The 18,087-nt window shown below is 39.4% G+C and overlaps 1 protein-coding gene across 2 annotated transcripts; it reads right to left on the bottom strand.

The window, feature by feature from the left end:
- Positions 1–47: 47 nt before the first annotated feature.
- On the bottom strand, positions 48–12,726 carry dipk1ab (divergent protein kinase domain 1Ab). Of its 2 annotated transcripts, none has more exons than XM_085151628.1 (5): positions 11,490–12,726; positions 1,684–1,818; positions 1,483–1,590; positions 1,223–1,396; positions 48–1,133 (listed from the first exon to the last, which is right to left on the bottom strand). In XM_085151628.1, exons 2-5 carry the CDS (start codon positions 1,795–1,797, stop codon positions 321–323), a joined length of 1,209 nt encoding a protein of 402 aa, XP_085007754.1. In that variant the 5' UTR covers positions 1,798–1,818; positions 11,490–12,726; the 3' UTR covers positions 48–320. The 2 variants fall into 2 exon arrangements, with proteins under 2 accessions (XP_085007754.1, XP_085007753.1); XM_085151627.1 differs by having other exon boundaries at positions 12,001–12,725.
- Positions 12,727–18,087: the final 5,361 nt, after the last annotated feature.

The raw sequence follows: 18,087 nt of genomic DNA on the forward strand, positions 1-18,087 counted from the left end.
CCCATAGGATCAGTCAGCATATAGTACACAAGCTACCCAAAAGAACATGCAGGACCTTACTTCAAATTTATTTTTCACCTTCATCCTGGTTTCAAAAAAATTGCACTCAGTTTACTGCAGTTAATCCTAACGGAGTCCGTTTGTGTACATGATTTAATATTCGTGACGTTGCTGACACCTATAGTGCCAACTTAAAATACATCTGTTAAACATTGAATACCACAAGATTATTAGTTTCCACAGTGAAAATGATTGTCCATTTTATTAATAAACTTAAAGGGCAAGCGTCAGTCATTGTGCCGTTGTGCAATCCTCGCTTATTAGGAATCTTTTGTGTGAGAGATTTTCTTCCACAGCAAAGTCTTGAGGTTGTTTAGAATGAGCGAGTGTTCAATTTCCATCTGTTCTGCTGAACCTTTCAATGCGATGCAAGCGTACAGCTGCTTCTCGAGCTCCTCGCTCATATCAGATGGCGCTCCCCTCAGAATGTAGTCCTTGAGTGCGTCGCAAGCTTTGGCTAAGTTTGGCCTGGTGACTTCTGTTGTGCAGCGATGCTTGGTGAGGTCACAGGAAGTTAGGCAGTCGGCTCCGTACAGACAGTCCTCGTCCACGTCGCAGCGCTGCTGCCTGATGACTTCTTGGAAGATGGCTTCAGGCACGATGTGGCGTGCGTCCATCACCTTCAAGTCGTGGCGGTCGTTGTAACCGAAAGTGGTGGCGCTCACGTCGCACATGAGGAAGCTTCCGAAAGTGCCGTGGAAAATATCCTCGACCAGCTCCAGCAGTCCAATGGAGATCTTGGCCTTGTGTGGCCAGGATGGAGTGAACCACTGGTCCATGCTGCGGCGCAGACCGGCAGGGATCCACATTTCGATAATCCAGGGTAGACTAATCCCATACAAGGGAGAGTGTGGTACTTTCTCCATGACATATAGATCTCCACAGAAGCCCAATAGCTTGGGTGTGTGCTCTCTGTCGTGCAGGACTAAAGCCAATAGGAATTCATTGAGCTGCAACAAAGCCCATGTGGAGCGAGCCTCTGGCAGTGAGATATGGCTGTCCTTATTGCCATCTGCAATGGACAATACTTGAGTTGCCAGCTCAGCGAGGTTTGCCTGATCCCCCACTTTGGCCTGTAAAGAAATGTAGTTTAAATGAGGTTTAAATCCAAACTGAAGCTTTGAAATTGGATCTGACAGTATTTAGTGTTTGGCTTTCTAACCTTTAGGTGGTCAGTGATCATCTCTCTGAACTTTTCCACTGAGGTTCCCTTGGTTGGTTTGTTGAAGGTTGCAGAAGTCTCTTTCCTGGGCTCACCTCCCAAATCATAACGAGGAGCCTCCTCCATCTGGCACTTAATAACACCCTCTAGGTCTCCCCAGCTCCCCGAGTAAACCTAAAATAAAGATGCAGCCAAATTAATAAAAAGCAGACTGCACAGTGATGTTTGCATTAAAAAAACAAAACAAAAAAAAAGCTGACCTGGCTGTTGGGGTTGGCAGTGAGGCACTTTCCCAGGTAAAGAGTCCGTTTCTCACACAAGCTGCTGCAGGCTGAGCCATCGATGACTCCTTTTTTGTATTTGTCACACTGGAAGAAAAAAAAAATTGGCACAGAACTGTAAACATTTTGTAGGACCTGATGGGATTGGGCAGGTACATAATGGGAGTATGAAATGCTCACTATTGAGTTTTTGCACTCGTGCCCACGACACATCTCTGTGTAGGACGAGTACTCCACATAGACTATCCAGCTCCCCACGAACACTGCCAGCCACGAGAAGAACAGGTACTTCATGTGCAGGTAGGAGAACCTCGCCTGTTGGCAACATATTTCAAACATTTACGTTACTTTTGGAGTGAATTGCAACTGTAAAACTGTAATATGGGTGTTTATTGTTTTAAATTCATACACAGTGATATCAGGCTTTCAAAAAAACAATCTGCACTCTATTATGTTTCAGTACTGTAACTGCATACAGATATCTGGATATTGCATTAAACTGTCAGATCTGTTAAACTGGAGATTTGACAAATCATAATGGAGATTAATGAGAGAATAAGAGTCATATTTGTTACTTGAGGCCAGTTCATCGCTGTTCCTTCATTTGATGAGCACACACTGTACCTTACTTTGAAATGTTTCTTCATTTTTTCTAATGCACATTTATAGATAAAATCAGGACCCTGCTGCTAATGTTGACTGAAGCATCGTTCCACATATTTTATATGTCAAAGCCAGCTCGCTTGTTATGATCAGAAATCACTAACTTGAAAACCGCAACAACGGTACAGTGACATCAATTGCATTGTGCAGGAACACAAATATGCATAAAAAATCGGAGGCCTTGTAACAAAAAGAAACAAAACTACAAGTTAAACTTTGGGGAAACGGTGTTTTCCCCCAAATCAGCATTCAGGATAATTAACACAGTTTTGTCTTTTGCAAAGGCTGAGGTTTGCCGAGTTGTTTTCCACACACTCTGCTTCTTTAAAAACTTAATTCAACCCCGTCAATAGACGTGACCTGTCCAGGGAGTACACTTCTCAACCCAACACAGCGGGGACAGGCTCCAGGCCCACAGCAATTCTGATTTAGATAAGAGAGAAACAAAATGGATGAGTGTGTCTGACATGGTTAACTTTAATGGGTTTATCTTCTAAAAACAAAACAAATCTAAGGCCAGTATACACAACTTTCAAATGAACACTGACATCATTAATTTGGAGAAGTGGCTCAGGAGTTGATTCCAATGTCCTTGACTGAACTGCACATTGTTCTCAATGGTTAGTTGTGTGCCTTGTACAACAGTATGCTAACAGTGTTGGGGGCGGGGTGCAAAAAAACCAAACAAAAAATGGCAAAAATTAATTTTACTTTTTGCCACTTGAGGGCAGCAGAACAATCTCTAAACCAAACACTTTCATTGCACCTCATGTCCTCCTTGAGATTACCAGTTTATATACCCAGCAGACATAGAAGAAGAAAGATTAGCATTCATTGAGAATATTCATTTATTCTGCTGTGTTGCTTTGTTTTAGCACCGTTTTTGTTCTCCACCACATTCTCTAAATGCTCTGGCTTCCTCCTACACATGCATGTTAGACTAACTGGTGACGCTTAATTACCTGTAGGCATGTATGGGAGAGTGTGTGTGGTGGACTGGTGACAGGATGTACCCCTTTCGCTCGATGACAGCTGACAGAGCAAATGACTGTTGACATTTAAGGCTCATCGTGCCCTCTCACCCATCTTGTGTGTCTGACCTCTTTCTTGCATATGATCTGTATATAGCCTGAGACTCTCAGGCAGAGGGCTTTTATTTGTTCCAGAGGAAAAGCTGCAAACTAGTGATTGAGGCAGAGATCCAAAACTGAGTAACAGGCCGCCTGAAGAAATGAGGGCAGCAGAGTCAGCGGCCACTTTAAAATCTCTTTCTAAGACATACTATTATTGGAAAGCTTCTTCTGATTCCATTATGTTTTTGTCAATTTAGTGATTTAGCTTTTTTTCTGTTAAAATGTTTCCTTACTTGCATCCTGTACACAGTGATGGTTTGTTTTGTTGTACTGCCATCTGGTTATTTGAAGCTGTATGATTATTATTATATTAAATAACAAGTTAATGGTGTTAGTGCTTTGATCCTCAGAAAAAAAGTGAAGAAAAAAGAATTTGTTTGTTTTTTAGCTAATAAATAAAATTGCTACCAGTGGTAATGTTACTCTTCTTCTACTTCTTTATTTTGGCTTCTCCCTTTAGGGGCACCACAGGGACCCCTACAGTCCAAGCACATGCATGTTACTGCCTCTGCCTCCATCTCACCTGATCCCTATCATCCTACTCTGCATGTCCAGCTTCACTACATCCACAAACTTCCTCTGAGGTCTTCCTCTTCTCTCCCCCCCCCACCCCCCCCCCCCCATACCTAGCAAGTCTATATTTAACAGCCACTATCCCTCCTTTTTTACAAACCATTTTACCCTTGCCTCTCCAAACTGCTTAACTTAAGCTGTCTCTCTGATGTACTAAATTCTAATCGTGTATGAAATCATAGCATCTTCAACTCTGCCAACATCTCCAAACCCATACATCATAGCAGGTCCCGCTTCCATCCTGTAAACTTTCCCTTTCACTCTTGCACTATCTTTCTGTCACAAGTTACCCTTGACACTCGTCTCCACCCATTCCACCATGCCTGCACTCTCTTATTCACCTCTCTTGTGCATTGTGCATTGCTTTGGATGGTCGATCCCAGGTATTTGAACGCATCTAACTTCATCTAAGGATCTTAGAAAGACAAGCGACTAGACTTCTTTAAGTTTCTTTAAGACGTTTCACCTCTCATCCGAGAAGCGCCTTCAGTTTTAAGCCCAAATGGTGACTAGTCCCTGATTTGAAGTTCCCTAAGAGGGACGTCGACTACTATTGATCATGTGCCTCATCACATGAGCCAAGGTGCAAAAAAGGCTGTCGGTCATTATCAGCAGAGGTTTTGGGTGCAACCATTGTGAGACCCAAACTTCTTAACGTCCACTCACATCTGTCGCATGTGTCAGTTGATCTCAATAAGTCACATGACAGGGTGAGGCAGGGTCTCAACAATGCTTTCACCTGAAACCTCTGCTGATCGTGGCATGGTGTGTTGCTTTTTCAGATGTTTTAGAGCCTTTAAGTTTGCCAGACACGTTCTAATTAAAGTATTTTTTGATTAACAGGTGTGGGTATGGTTAGCGACATTTAACTCAGCTTTCCAAAAAATGTGGTTAATGAAAGTTATTATTAATTTTTTAAGAATAATCAAAATAAAATTTGTCCAAGTATATGAAACATTTACAAATATGCCAAAAACCTAGAAATCAGGAAGTATTCAAATACTTTTTCACAGACCTGTACTACCACAGTACCACTAATGGATGTCTCCCTTTTACAATATTCAGACTCACAGTCATTATAGTAATTAACACAAGTTTAAGGGCTAAAAGATGAATGAATTTGTTGCTACACAGCTGCTGAGAAAATGCTAAATTCAAACTTAGCACTGCTTTAATCCAGTATTATCTATGCCTTTTATTTATGGCTGAATAAATGACTCAAGCAGGTCACTTACAAGCCGTAGAGTGCACCTCAGTACCGTCATTAACATTACTGTTCCACTTTTTGAAGAAAATAATTATGGAAAGCTCAATCAATTTGGAAAATGAGTATAAAAAATGTCTTTACAGTTGTAATGGTCTGATGTAAGTCAATAAAGAGACTTTTTAATTGATGTTTTCAGTGGTCATTTGGTCTCATTTGGACAGGTTACAAGCCTGTAAAAGGAATGCAAATAAGCTCTAAACTGAGTTGTATCACTGAGTACATCATTAAAGCATTTGCTTCTAAATAGGTGCTCAGTAATTAACAGTAAATGGTGTTCGCGGCCTGCTGTGTGAAACATTTAGAGTGACTCCAGACTCATTACTGTGTCTTTTGATTTTCTTTCTAATTCCCTGCCTGATAAAATATACACTCCACTTAGATCTATATGGCATTTTTCCAACTGGAGAACATTAGTGAACAAAAACAGACTTTTTAGCAGTCCCACTTCCTTCTCTATTAATGGTTCTTGCACTTAGTGCTTGACAGTGATGGACACCCCCTGCTTCCCACCTCTGCCCCTTTCAGATCCAATTTATTTATTGGCATAAGTCACTCTGTCTCTGTCCCCCTCATCTTCTTCCTCTCTGTAGCACTCTACAATCCATCTTCTTTTGTCCCATCAATGATAGCTTAATCGCAGTTGTAAGGCAATCTAACAACGTAATAAAAGTCAAAAATATGATTTTTTCAGTATTGGAAAGTAGATTACACAGTATTTGTCATTTGTATCTCTTTCCAAATGGCTTTGTCAACCATTTTCTGCTTTCAACACCATAGATAATGCAGAAATTTTGCTTTCAGACAGCCTCCATATGTCACTATCTAATCTAATTTTTTGCCACGCAGTGACCTCAGATCTCGCGGTACTCAGTCCTGGTGTTATTAGGATAAAAGGAGCAGACAACAACTAAACATTTAAAAGCAGAATTAGATTAATTTTGAGCTGCTTGTTGGCAGTGTATCATGCCATAAACACACTATTGAACCATTATTTTGTTGTAAATTAAAGGCCCCATAATACCTTATCACCCCAATAGAGCACTTGGCACTCAGACTGCTGACTTACTTGTGGTTGGGATATTTAAAAGTAGAATGGGAGAAGAAGCCTTCAGCTTTCAGTCTCCTTTTCTGTGGAACCAGCTTCCAGTTTGCATTTGCAGACACGCTCTCTGCTTTTAACATCAGGCTTAAAACCTTCCTTTTTGATAAAGCTTATAGTTAAGGTTGTTCTGCCTTAGTTTATTGTTCACTCACCCTTTTCACTCCCTGTGTGTTTACACACCTCTTTGCATTTAATTATTAGTTATTATTTATCTCTGGCTCTGTTCCACAGTATGTTTTTTTGGTCCTGTCTCTCTCCCATCACCCCCAACCGGTCGTGGCAGATGGCTGTCCCTCCCTTAGCCTGGTTGTGTCAGAGGTTTCTTCCTGTGAAAAGGGAGTTTTTCGTTCCCACTCGGGGTTTTCTCTGCATTACTGTAGGGTCTCTACCTTACATTATAAAGCACCTTGAGACGACTGCTGTTGTGATTTGGCACAATACAAACAAAACTGAATTGAACTCTCACTAGAAATTAAATGCTGAACCTATTTCACTGGCTGATTGCTAACAGTGGCTCTCTACCATTTGGGACTGTGAAGTTTGAGTACATTATTTTATTTTATGTTTCACTAAGGGCACTGAAAAAGCAACACACAAAGTCAGTATCTATTTATTCTGTCTCTGTGGTGTTTAAAGAGGTTTGTGTCCTGTTGGTCAATGATGCAGAAACACAGTAAAGGAAGTAAGATTTAAAACCACAGAAGCATGTCAGTTATCAGTCATTCACTCCCAGCAAAGAGTGAGGAGGAAGAGAAACATTCAGATAATTTATGTAGCAATGAAACCTATTTTGGAAAGAAAATCAAACCCCGGTGCAGTGCTTGTTCATGTTTTTGCAGCTACAGTTTAAAAAGTCCCCTAAACTTTTTGTTCATAAAGTTACTGTTCTGAAAAGAGGACAGCTGTAAGGCTGCATCAACTGAGTGTCGATGTGTGAGTGTGAGAATGATCGTGACTGTTAAAAACGTAGCCGTGCAAAACGGGAAGATTGTGGGCTGTCGCTTTCTCAACCAAACAACGCTCAGCATTATAGAATGGCTGAGTATTTGCAACAATAAACCGTAGAGACAGAATAAATAAAATCTGATGAAACATTTTGTCGGCCCCAATTTGAGTTTCACACCATCAGAGTGACATTCTGTAAAGGTTAGCACCTTGGGCTGCATGTCACTTTTTCCACATCTCCACAGGATTATTTGAGATTTAAGGCTTAGGTTTAGTGTTTAAATTGGAATTAAACACCGGCTTAGATTGTTGAAACAGAGGAAGAACAGATAGACAGACAGACACTTAAAGATTCATGATGCTATTAGTAAAACTCCATTTTCTCTTACATTTTATTTATGTAGTGACAATTTACAACATCAGCTTCATTTATACCATAAGGTAAAGACCCTTAATTATTAGAGAAAGAACCTTAATGATAAGGTGACACCCTATGAGCAACACTTGGCAGCAGTGGGAAGGAGAAAACCCCTTTTAACAGGAAGAGACCTCCAGTAGAACCAGCCAATCAACTACTGCGATTGGCTGAAGCGTGAGGAGAAAGAGTAGAGAAAAAACAAGAGCACAGAGAGACAAGGACAAATCACAAACTGGAAATGACAAAAGTTAATGACATTTGGTAGTGACATATAAACAAAAGAGGAATGAAAATTAAGATACCTGATTCAGTCCTGACATTAAGCTTTATCAAAAAGAAATGTTTGAAGTCTAATCTTAAAAGTAGTGACTGTCTGTCTCCTGAATTTAAATGGTATATGGTCTGTATTTGTATAGCGCTTTACTTGGTCCTAAGGACCCCAAAGCACTTTACACTATACACAATCATCCACCCATTCACACACTGGTGATGGCAAGCTACAGTGTAGCCACAGCTGCCCTGGGGCCCACTGACCACCACCAGTAGGCAAGGGGTGAAGTGTCTTGCCCAAGGACACAATGACTGAGACTGTCCAAGCCGGGGCTCAAACCAGCAACCTTCCGATTACAAGACTAACGCCCAACTCTTGAGCCACGACTGCTTAAACTGGGAGCTGGTTCATAGGAAAGAAGCCTTCCATCCTACCTTTTGAGACTGGAAGAAACACAACTCTGTCTGCAGTCTAAGAGCGAAATTCTTAGGCTGTGGCTGGAAAACACTGGTGGGAGCATTGGGACTAAACCTGAACATTAAAGTTGTCACCTTTTGAAAAGTTATTAAGCTGGAAGACATTAAAATTGTGTTTTTCACAGCTGTATATACTGAACCAACTGAGTTGGGTGATAATTTGATGTGTACTCATTATCAAAACTGATTGCTTTTATGATGCACAATCATTTGATCCATTATTAACATGACAATATTGACGCATGAATCTTCTGCTTTCATAGAAATGTGCTACAGTTCACAGAATTCTCATTTAACAACAACACTGATATCACTGGAAGCGCAGGTTCATTCCTTTTTTGACATTTTAAAACAATCGTTCATTCTGACTGGCGCTGAGATCAGCTGGCCCTCACACATCTTATTCCAAATTCTACACTTTTTCAATGTGTCTTACTGATAATGTTTAAAAAAATGATGCACAATCACCGTGCAAGCGCCCTGCCAAAAAAACAGGAAATCCATTGAAGTCTTGCTATTTAAATATCATCGTTGTTGCTTTGTCTATTGATTGATGTACTTACAAATCTGGCCGTGCAGATGCACAGCAAATTTAACAGCAGTAACCGCACGAGTAAGTGCTGTGTGTACCTCCCATCTATTGTGTTGTAGTTGAAATACATCAACAGCAAAAACATTATGGAAATGGTGCTCTATGGGGAAAACAAATGCATGGTTGGCCTTTTTCTAATCGATAGTTTGTGGCTTGGCCTATGCTTTTCTATCTGCTGCATCATGTATTGACCCTTTGTGAGTTGAGAGAGTTACACAAACATGGCTAATGAGCCCATATTGATTGTGGCTGCTGTGACAGCTATTAATTAGAGACTGACTGGGAACTGTGGCCATATGCTGAGGTGGGTGGAAAGAAACAGTCTGTCTTCATCTGGTTGAACTCTCCTCTGAACCAACCCACGGCTCTGTTAAAAGGCTTCTGTATTTAACCCTGAAGGTTTCGTGAAATAACACTGAAAAAATCGAGGACGTGCTGTACTATTACAAAGGATCACCTGCTGTTGATCTGTTGAAGCAGAGAGGAGATTTAAGCTGATCACGAGCACCACATCACTGTTCTGACACTTGGTTTTTGCAGCGTGCACACCATTCATCCATTATGTATGATTATAAAGCTATCCCTCAGAGGTTGCTGTTTAATGGGCTTCTGTGCAGGGATGAGAACGACATGAGAACAGAGAAACAAAAGATGGAGAGGCCAGGAGGATTCATTTGCAGAGAGGTTGCTTAATATCACTGACAAATGGAAAAGCGGGCCAACATAAAGAGAGATGCAGCTAAAGGACTGATAGAAAGATGCATCAGAAACAGCCCGGCCACGCTTCTCCGCTTCTTCTCTCTTCGAAGTCTCTGAAGTGAGAAGGAGGCCACATTGTTGGAACAGACATTATGAAGATCTGACTCATAACTGAACAGACAGCAGACAACCCCTCCCCCTGTAATATCCTCCTGAGTAATACAGCAACGTTAACACATGTGAACTTTATCACCAGTTGTTCTCTCTATTCTGAAGTTAGACATCTAGCTCTTTGACATCATGGCCCTTTCCTTTGCAGCGATGCATGCAATAATAAATTGCAAACCCTGCCATTCACTTCCCGTTGTTCTAAAACAACAAATCTTAAGCATCTTTTCTCTTTTACTGATATCTTTGCAGTATTTAAATAATATACATAATGCGCTGTAGTACAACCAACTAACAGATGAGCTTCTGTAGCTCAAACTGAGGAAAAAGCTCCTGCTGGTTCTGATAGAAAGATGTCAGAATTCACAATCCATCACACTTTGTTGTGCATGGGGCTGCATAGCCACAGGCCAGTCAGCCACAGACACCAGTGGGCACGTGAGCATCAAAGGTGGACCACAGAGCAGTGGAAGAAGGTGATGACACATTTCTTTTAAATCATGTGGATGGCTGAGTGCATGTGGCTCGTTTGCCTGGGAAATACCTGGGACCAGGGTGTACTATGGGAATAAGGCAAGCCAGAAGAGGCAGTATACCAGTTTGGGCAATGTTCTGCTGGGAAGCCTCCAATCACGCATCTGTTGGATGTGCTGGACAAACAAGTCCAATCCATGGAGGCCCCACATCGCCATTTAAAGGATTTGTTGCTAACATCTTGGTGCCCGATACTACAGCTCACCTTCAGGGGATTAGTGGCGTCCATGTTTTGATAGGTCAGGGCTATTTTGGCAGCAAAAGGGGGCCCAACACAATATTAGGCCGGTGTGGTGCATATGTTCGACCTTTCTTTCTTATCTCTTGGTTGAAATTTTACATCTTTTGAATCTTTACCTGTGATGAAATGCTTCAAGTGCAGCTCCATTTGGAGACAACATCGATTCTTTCTGATTTCAGTTATAATATATATACAGTTGAACTACTCATGGAATTTGAAATAATCCTGTTATTATTACAGGCTTAGTAGTGCAGTGTTTAGTGCTGTTGCAAAAAATACTATTTATATGCACCCCCCCCCCCCCCCCCCCCCCCCTTAACAATAAAATAAAGTATTTCACTATTTCAGTGGAAATAGCTTCTCTCGAAGGATGACTGAATGACACTTCTTAAGTCATCACTGGAAGGCTAGGGTGGCCTAGAAAACTGAGCGATACTGGTGGCTGCGCCTTGAGACTGACTGTCTCTTCTTTTTTTCACTGCATTTGACAGTTTTGTTTCTAACATGCATGAGTACGGACAGGAAGCAGACAAACAGGAGCAGCTGCCGAGATAAGAGTGAAGAAAATGGTGCAGATTAGATAAGGAAATTTGTTAAATTAGGTAAAGCAAACCAAACAAAATGCAATAACAGTAGTTTGACAGAGAAGTGAAGCATTTAACCCTCTTTAGCCAAGTGGAAAACACGCTGAAGTTGAATTGCTACTCGTCTGTGCATTTCGTTTCCTGAGACCTCCACCTGTCCTTGAGGGACTTCCCCAGTTTAATTTTACTTATGAACAATTCCTCTGTGGACTTCACCTAATTTCACTCACAGAAAATTATTACACAATATTCTTTCAAAGATTCTCAAATGAGGAGCATTATCATATCAAACAGAAATCTAGAACTTTATATTAACTTACATCAAAGCAGAAAACGTTTGCCGTGCTTAATCCAGCTGAGTGAAGGTAAAACAGCCATTAATATCTGGCGACTCTTCTAGATATGTCACACTAGATCGATGTGACATATCTGAATGACTTACATAATCAAAGGAGATCTTAAACTTTTGCAGCATAAAAAAGCCTCTTTTGAATGGATGGCAACCAGCTAAATGCATCATGGAAGTGGTTGCTACAGTAACGGAGATCAGGAGGATGGTTGAGTCTTGTCGAGTCGTCGAGCATCAAGTGACTTTATGAGTCATTGTAAGAAGCCTACACAGTATTCTGTAAATTACCTCCAAATCCATGTGAGATATCTGAAGGTTAAATAAAATAATAATAATAAAATATATATATATATATATATATTCAACATTAATCAAGCGCAGCGTCACTCATTTAGGCTCCCTGTAACATCCGAGCGCATGCAAACATACATCGACAGATTTTTAAATGGACTTCACACCAGAGTGAAGATGGATTTCCTTACCTGGATGTACAGAGGCTTTCTCAAGAACCCCCATGGAAAAAGACCTCTTGCCATGGCAAATGCCGAACATCTCACAGCAGCTGCTGAAGCAATAAATTCGGTGTGCACTTCACATTCGTATCAGGCAACGCCTGTTGGAGTGACCCTGGAAAATTTCCACATATAAATCATCATTATTAGTGTCGGCAGCACCGTGGATGTGCGTTTAGGCGCCGAGAGACAGCGGACTGAGCTGCACCGCTTGCTGCAGCGAAGTCAGACTCATATTGGTTTATGATCACTTCTGGAGGCGTTTTGGCCAATTACAGAAAGAGGATGCGCACCAGTTTGCTAACCTTCCTTTCCTTAACAAATGCTGGCGATTTGGTTACGTTTTGGTTGTGTTTTTACAAATTAGGCCATAAGGTAGTTCATTCAGTATTTTTTTTGTTCATGCGAACGCGTCGGATATAAGTTATTTTAACGGGTAAATCATTTCATACCACTGGCAAGCCCTCATTCTGCTGAACATTGATTTTTCAATTCTGCCATGTTCTTCTTTTAATCATTAAATAGAACAAAAACATTCAGATGAGTCAGAAATACGGGCTATTTTTTCCTGTTATTCGGCGTAGTGACAGAGCATACGAAACAGAAACAAAAATACCTACATCCAACAGTAATTTAAAAAAAAGGATATTTATATTTGTCTAGGGGCAGGCGGAAATCGAAAGCTCTGTAGCTTTACACCTTTCTGTGTAAAGGTGTAAAGCTCAACTTTAAGACTTGAAATATAAATAAATCAGTCAATCAGGTAAGTGGATTTTGTCATAGTTTCATTTTCTTTTGTTCAAAATTATGTATAATGTGAAATGCTTGCTTACATTACTAGTAATTAAACTTAGTATTTATTATCAATGTTGTAAATAAAGTTTGTTTAATTCGTTATACTTAATCAAACAAATCTTGATTTTTGAAAGTTGAACATGGAAATGAAGATAAACCAAATGATTCCTGCAAGTGGGAAAATATTGTGTAAGTCATAGACTGTATATAAAAGAAGGACGTATGTCGCTTCCAAATCTGAAAGGTGAAGCTGAAGCATTCTTTAAGTCATATTCAATATGGAATGGTTTTGACTTTGTAAATTGTGGTCCCATTTAAAGTAAAACAAAAACAAGTGACGACATATCAACCCTATTTCTGTTTCCAGTTCTCTACTGTATTGATTCAGGCCGTATTGATCTTTTTTTTACTGGTTGTAATGCTTTGTGTCTCTTTTCATTAAATTAGAGTTCTGAACCCTAAAACTGACCAATTTTCAGCCTCTTGTGCCATTTATTTGCAGCATGTTTTTAAGCAAAGTTTTTAGAAACCTTCAGAAAAGAACCCTCTCAGATTTTAGTGTTAACTTTAAGTTTAAGATCACGACATTTTCATAGCAACCAATCCAAACCACGGAGTATTTTAATGACTAACCTTGTGTAGTGGACAGTGTTGGGGAGTAACGGAATACATGTACTGGCGTTACGTATTTAAAATACAAAATATGAGTAACTGTATTCCTTTACAGTTACCGTTTAAAAAGGTGGTATTCAGAATACAGTTACTTTGTTGAAATAAAGGGATTACACGGCGGTCTTTTCTTGTTTCACATGTTAGGCTATGCCCTCTTTATTTTTGGTAATTCCACGCCGGTGGAAACCCCCCAAAAAAAACACGCATTAAGAGGCTCTAATGCCTGGGTCTCAATCTCGCGGCCCATGTATAGAATGTAGCCTTATGGGCATTGTAGCCCAGTTGTAAGTAAGCTATTAAGACTCAGCTGTACACTGTGTTCGTGTTTTTCTCAGAAACAATAAGCTCCGTTGGAGCAGCCTTTCAACGCCTCTCTCTGTCTCTCGTTAACAAAGTTGACCCAGACAACAAAGTAAAGCTAGTTTTGGGCTACGAGCCCGACACGGAACCCGACCTATTAACCAGAGGTCCCTTTAATAGAGCTGCTGTTTTATATACGCGCGGAACAGTTTTCTATACGAGATTACTGCAAAAAGTGCAGCCTTACCTAATGTCCACCCTATTGTTACTCATTTTGAATTAATATTTAAAGATCTAGTTGGTATTGGTATGGCGAGTATCCTTCAGTAATAGTAATAAATCACACAGCAATAGTACATTCATGTAGTTGTAAAAAGAATGATAATGTATTAAGTAATCCAAAGTATTCAGAATACCTTACTCTCATTGAGTAACATAACGGAATACGTTACAAAATATGTTTTGGGGCATGTACTCTGTAATCTGTAGTGGAATACATATTAAAAGTAACCTTCCTAACACTGGTTGTGGATGGACAACGCGTTCTCATCCCAACGCATAATATACAGACGGTTGTGACAAGTCATCTGTATTTTACGCTTTGGGAATGGGTTGGAATAAATCTATAAATGTGTTGAAAATAATAAACCTAAAAGAGCATTATCCTGGGTGATTGTGGCTCAAGAGTTGGGAGTTCGCCTTGTAATCGGAAGGTTGCCGGTTCGAGCCCCGGCTTGGACAGTCTCGGTCGTTGTGTCCTTGGGCAAGACACTTCACCCGTTGCCTGCTGGTGGTGGTCAGCAGGCAACGGGTGCCGGACACTTCCTGCCGGACACTGGTGGCGCCAGTGTCCGGCAGCCTCGCCTCTGTCAGTGCGCCCCAGGGTGGCTGTGGCTACAATGTAGCTTGCCATCACCAGTGTGTGAATGTGTGTGTGAATGGGTGGATGACTGGATGTGTAAAGCACTTTGGGGACCTTAGGGACTAGTAAAGCGCTATACAAATACAGGCCATTTACCATTTATCCTGATCACTTTAGAAAACACTATGTGATGGCCACAACATGAAACTATTTTATTGTTGAATTATCAGTGATACTTTCATGTGTTAGTGTTGGAATGGACGTCTGGAGCCTCTGCTCTAAGCGTCTCTTACCACGGCGAGCGGGTTTATGTTGGAGTCGATTGAGAACCCGGAGCATCTAATGAGGACGTGAAAGAGTACCTTTTGCCTCACTATATGACACTGGGGGGTGACGAATTGTCGGTATTTCACACTTTGGGAATGATAATGCTCTGGGATGCATCTTATATGTTCTCTTGGATGTAGTTTGGTCTGTTTAACATGTTCTTCCTGCCACATGATGGTGTTTGTGTCTGTGCACCGGTGTCTTTCAACATGAACTTTTATTGAGAACAATCTGATCCTCACCCTCATTTTTCCCAGTGATAATGTGTTTATATTAGCCTAACCACAGCTCCATTGCCGGACATCATTATATCAGCTAGCCAACTTCACCAACCCTCCAAATGTCATTTTGTATTCTATTTTATTCTTCTATTTTGTTTTCTGTCATTGTTTACTTCCAAAGTTATAGCAGAGCTTAAATTTTAAGTTCTGTCAGTACATGGCATGTTATCTTTAACCAGTTGAACTCAGTTCATTTTTTTATATAGCAAGAGTCACCTCAAGGCTCTTTATATTGTAAAGTAAAGACCCAAGGTGGAAAATAACTTGCTAATGTCATACTAACTTAAGATAGCTCTCCTAAACTTGCAAATCCTCCTGCAGTTAACCTTTATTTTAACTATCAGTGGTGCGACTGATTTAACCAGCACATAACATCAGGGTGGCTTCGTTCCATCTTTTATGTTTGATATGTTTTATTGATTAGCATTCAAATATCTCAGTGAAGACAGAACAAAGATTTACCACAAAGCAAGAAAGCATGAGACAAGGCTAATCAAAAGGTATTGGCTGAAGCATTTGCTTATTACGCCAACCCTTTTAACAAAAGATCTTTTAGCATGCAGCTCCTGTACACAGGGCTCGAAGCAAATAATAAAATTCAATTCAATTCAATTCAATTTCATTTATATAGCGCCAAATCACAACAAATGTCGCCTCAAGGCGCTTCATAGATACAGAGAAAAGCCCAACAATCATATGACCCCCTATGAGCAAGCACTTTGGCGACAGTGGGAAGGAAAAACTCCCTTTTAACAGGAAGAAACCTCCGGCAGAACCAGGCTCAGGGAGGGGCGGCCATCTGCTGCAACCGGTTGGGGTGAGAGAAGGCAAACAAAGCAAAAACAAAACAAACAAACAAACAAACAAGAAAAAAACAAAAAAACAAAAAACTTTCCACCTTAGTAAGTAACTACATCAAAGCAAAAGAATCAAGAGGTTTTTTTGTTTTTTGTTTTTGTTTTTTTTTGCTCTTTTCATTCTTGATATATATATTTTTCTAATACTCTATTTTTAAACATATTTTTAAACAAGGAAAATGAACTACACCTTTTTAAATCACTGTCATAACTATTCCACAGGTTAACTCCTCTAACAGAAACACATCTCTGCTTTATATTTGTCCTTATCTTGTTTTTTTTTAAAGAAATCTGTTCCCCTTAAGTCATATTGACTCTCTCTGACTTTGAACAGCTTCTGAGTACTGGGGCAAAGCAAGTTATTTTGTGCTTTATACATTATCTGTGCCATTTTATATTCAACTAAATCATAAAATTTCAGGGTATTCAGATTAATAAACAAAATGTTAGTTGGTTCTATATAGTTTGATTGGTTTATAATTCTTATAGCTCTTTTTTGCAACTTGAAAATAGGAAGAGTGTTCGTTTTATATGCATTACCCCATATCTCCAGACAGTAAGTCATATATGGAAGCAACAGAGTACAATAGAGTGTGTATAATGATTTTTTGTTCAGGACATGCTTTGTTTTATAGAGAATAGCAATGGTTTTTGACATTTTTGTTTTCACATGGTTTATATGAGACTTCCAACTCAGCTTATCATCAATTATCACTCCAAGAAATTTATTTTCGTACACTCTTTCAATTTCAATTCCATTAACCCTGATTTTAGATACATTTTTCATTTGTCTAGTGCCAAAAATAATCAATTTTGTTTTCTTTATATTTAATGATAACTTTTTTACATCAAACCAGTTTTTTAATATATTTAACTCCTTTTCCGCTGTAGTCAGAAGCTGTTCTAGGTTTTTACCTGAGCAATACAGAGTGGTATCATCAGCAAACAATACACATTTTAACAGTTTGGAAATGCTACATATGTCATTTATGTATAATATAAATAATTTAGGGCCCAGCACAGAGCCCTGAGGAACACCACAAGTTACCTTCAACTGCTTAGATTTTACATTATTGAATTCGACATATTGATATCTGTCATCCAGGTAACTTTTCATCCACTTGTATGCTAACCCTCTTATGCCATATCTCTCTAGTTTATTCATTAATATAGAATGATCAATCGTATCAAACGCCTTTTTTAAGTCTATAAAAACACCAACAGTATATTCCTTATTATCTATAGCATTAGATATCCCTTCTACAAGTTCCATCACTGCCATCGAAGTGGACCTTTTCACTCTAAAGCCATATTGGTTATCACTTAGGAGATTATGCTTCTCAATATATTTATCAAGTCTATTAACAAATAACTTTTCTAAAATTTTTGAGAACTGTGGGAGCAGTGATATTGGCCTATAATTGGTAAACTGACTTCTCTCTCCGTTTTTATGGATTGGAATAACTTTTGCTATTTTCATTTGTGAGGGAAATACACCAGTTTGAAAGGACAGATTACAAATGTATGCGAAAGGTTGCACTATATATTCTATAATACTTTTAACTAATATCATGTCAATACCAAAACAGTCAGTGGACTTTTTATTTTTAAATGTCTTCACAATGTTAATTATTTCTCTATGAGTTACAGCACCAATAAACATGGAGGACACATTCTGAGTAATATGTTTATTTAGGTCGTTATTATTTCTTGACTCTGGAATTTCTTTTGCTAAATTAAAGCCAACATTTACAAAGAAATCATTAAATTCATTTGCAATGTCTTTAGTTTTATCAAGCACAATATCTTTATCTTTTTTAAAATAATCTGGATAATTCTTATTTTTTGAGCCCTTTTTGATTATACTATTTAATATCCTCCATGTTTCTTGTGTGTTACTTCTACTTTGCTCCAATAATTTGTGGTAATATTCTTTCTTACTTGTTCTTATAATATTTACTAA

Source organism: Neolamprologus multifasciatus, chromosome 23 (genome assembly GCF_963576455.1).
Source record: "Neolamprologus multifasciatus chromosome 23, fNeoMul1.2, whole genome shotgun sequence".
NCBI classification, from domain to species: Eukaryota; Metazoa; Chordata; class Actinopteri; order Cichliformes; family Cichlidae; genus Neolamprologus; species Neolamprologus multifasciatus.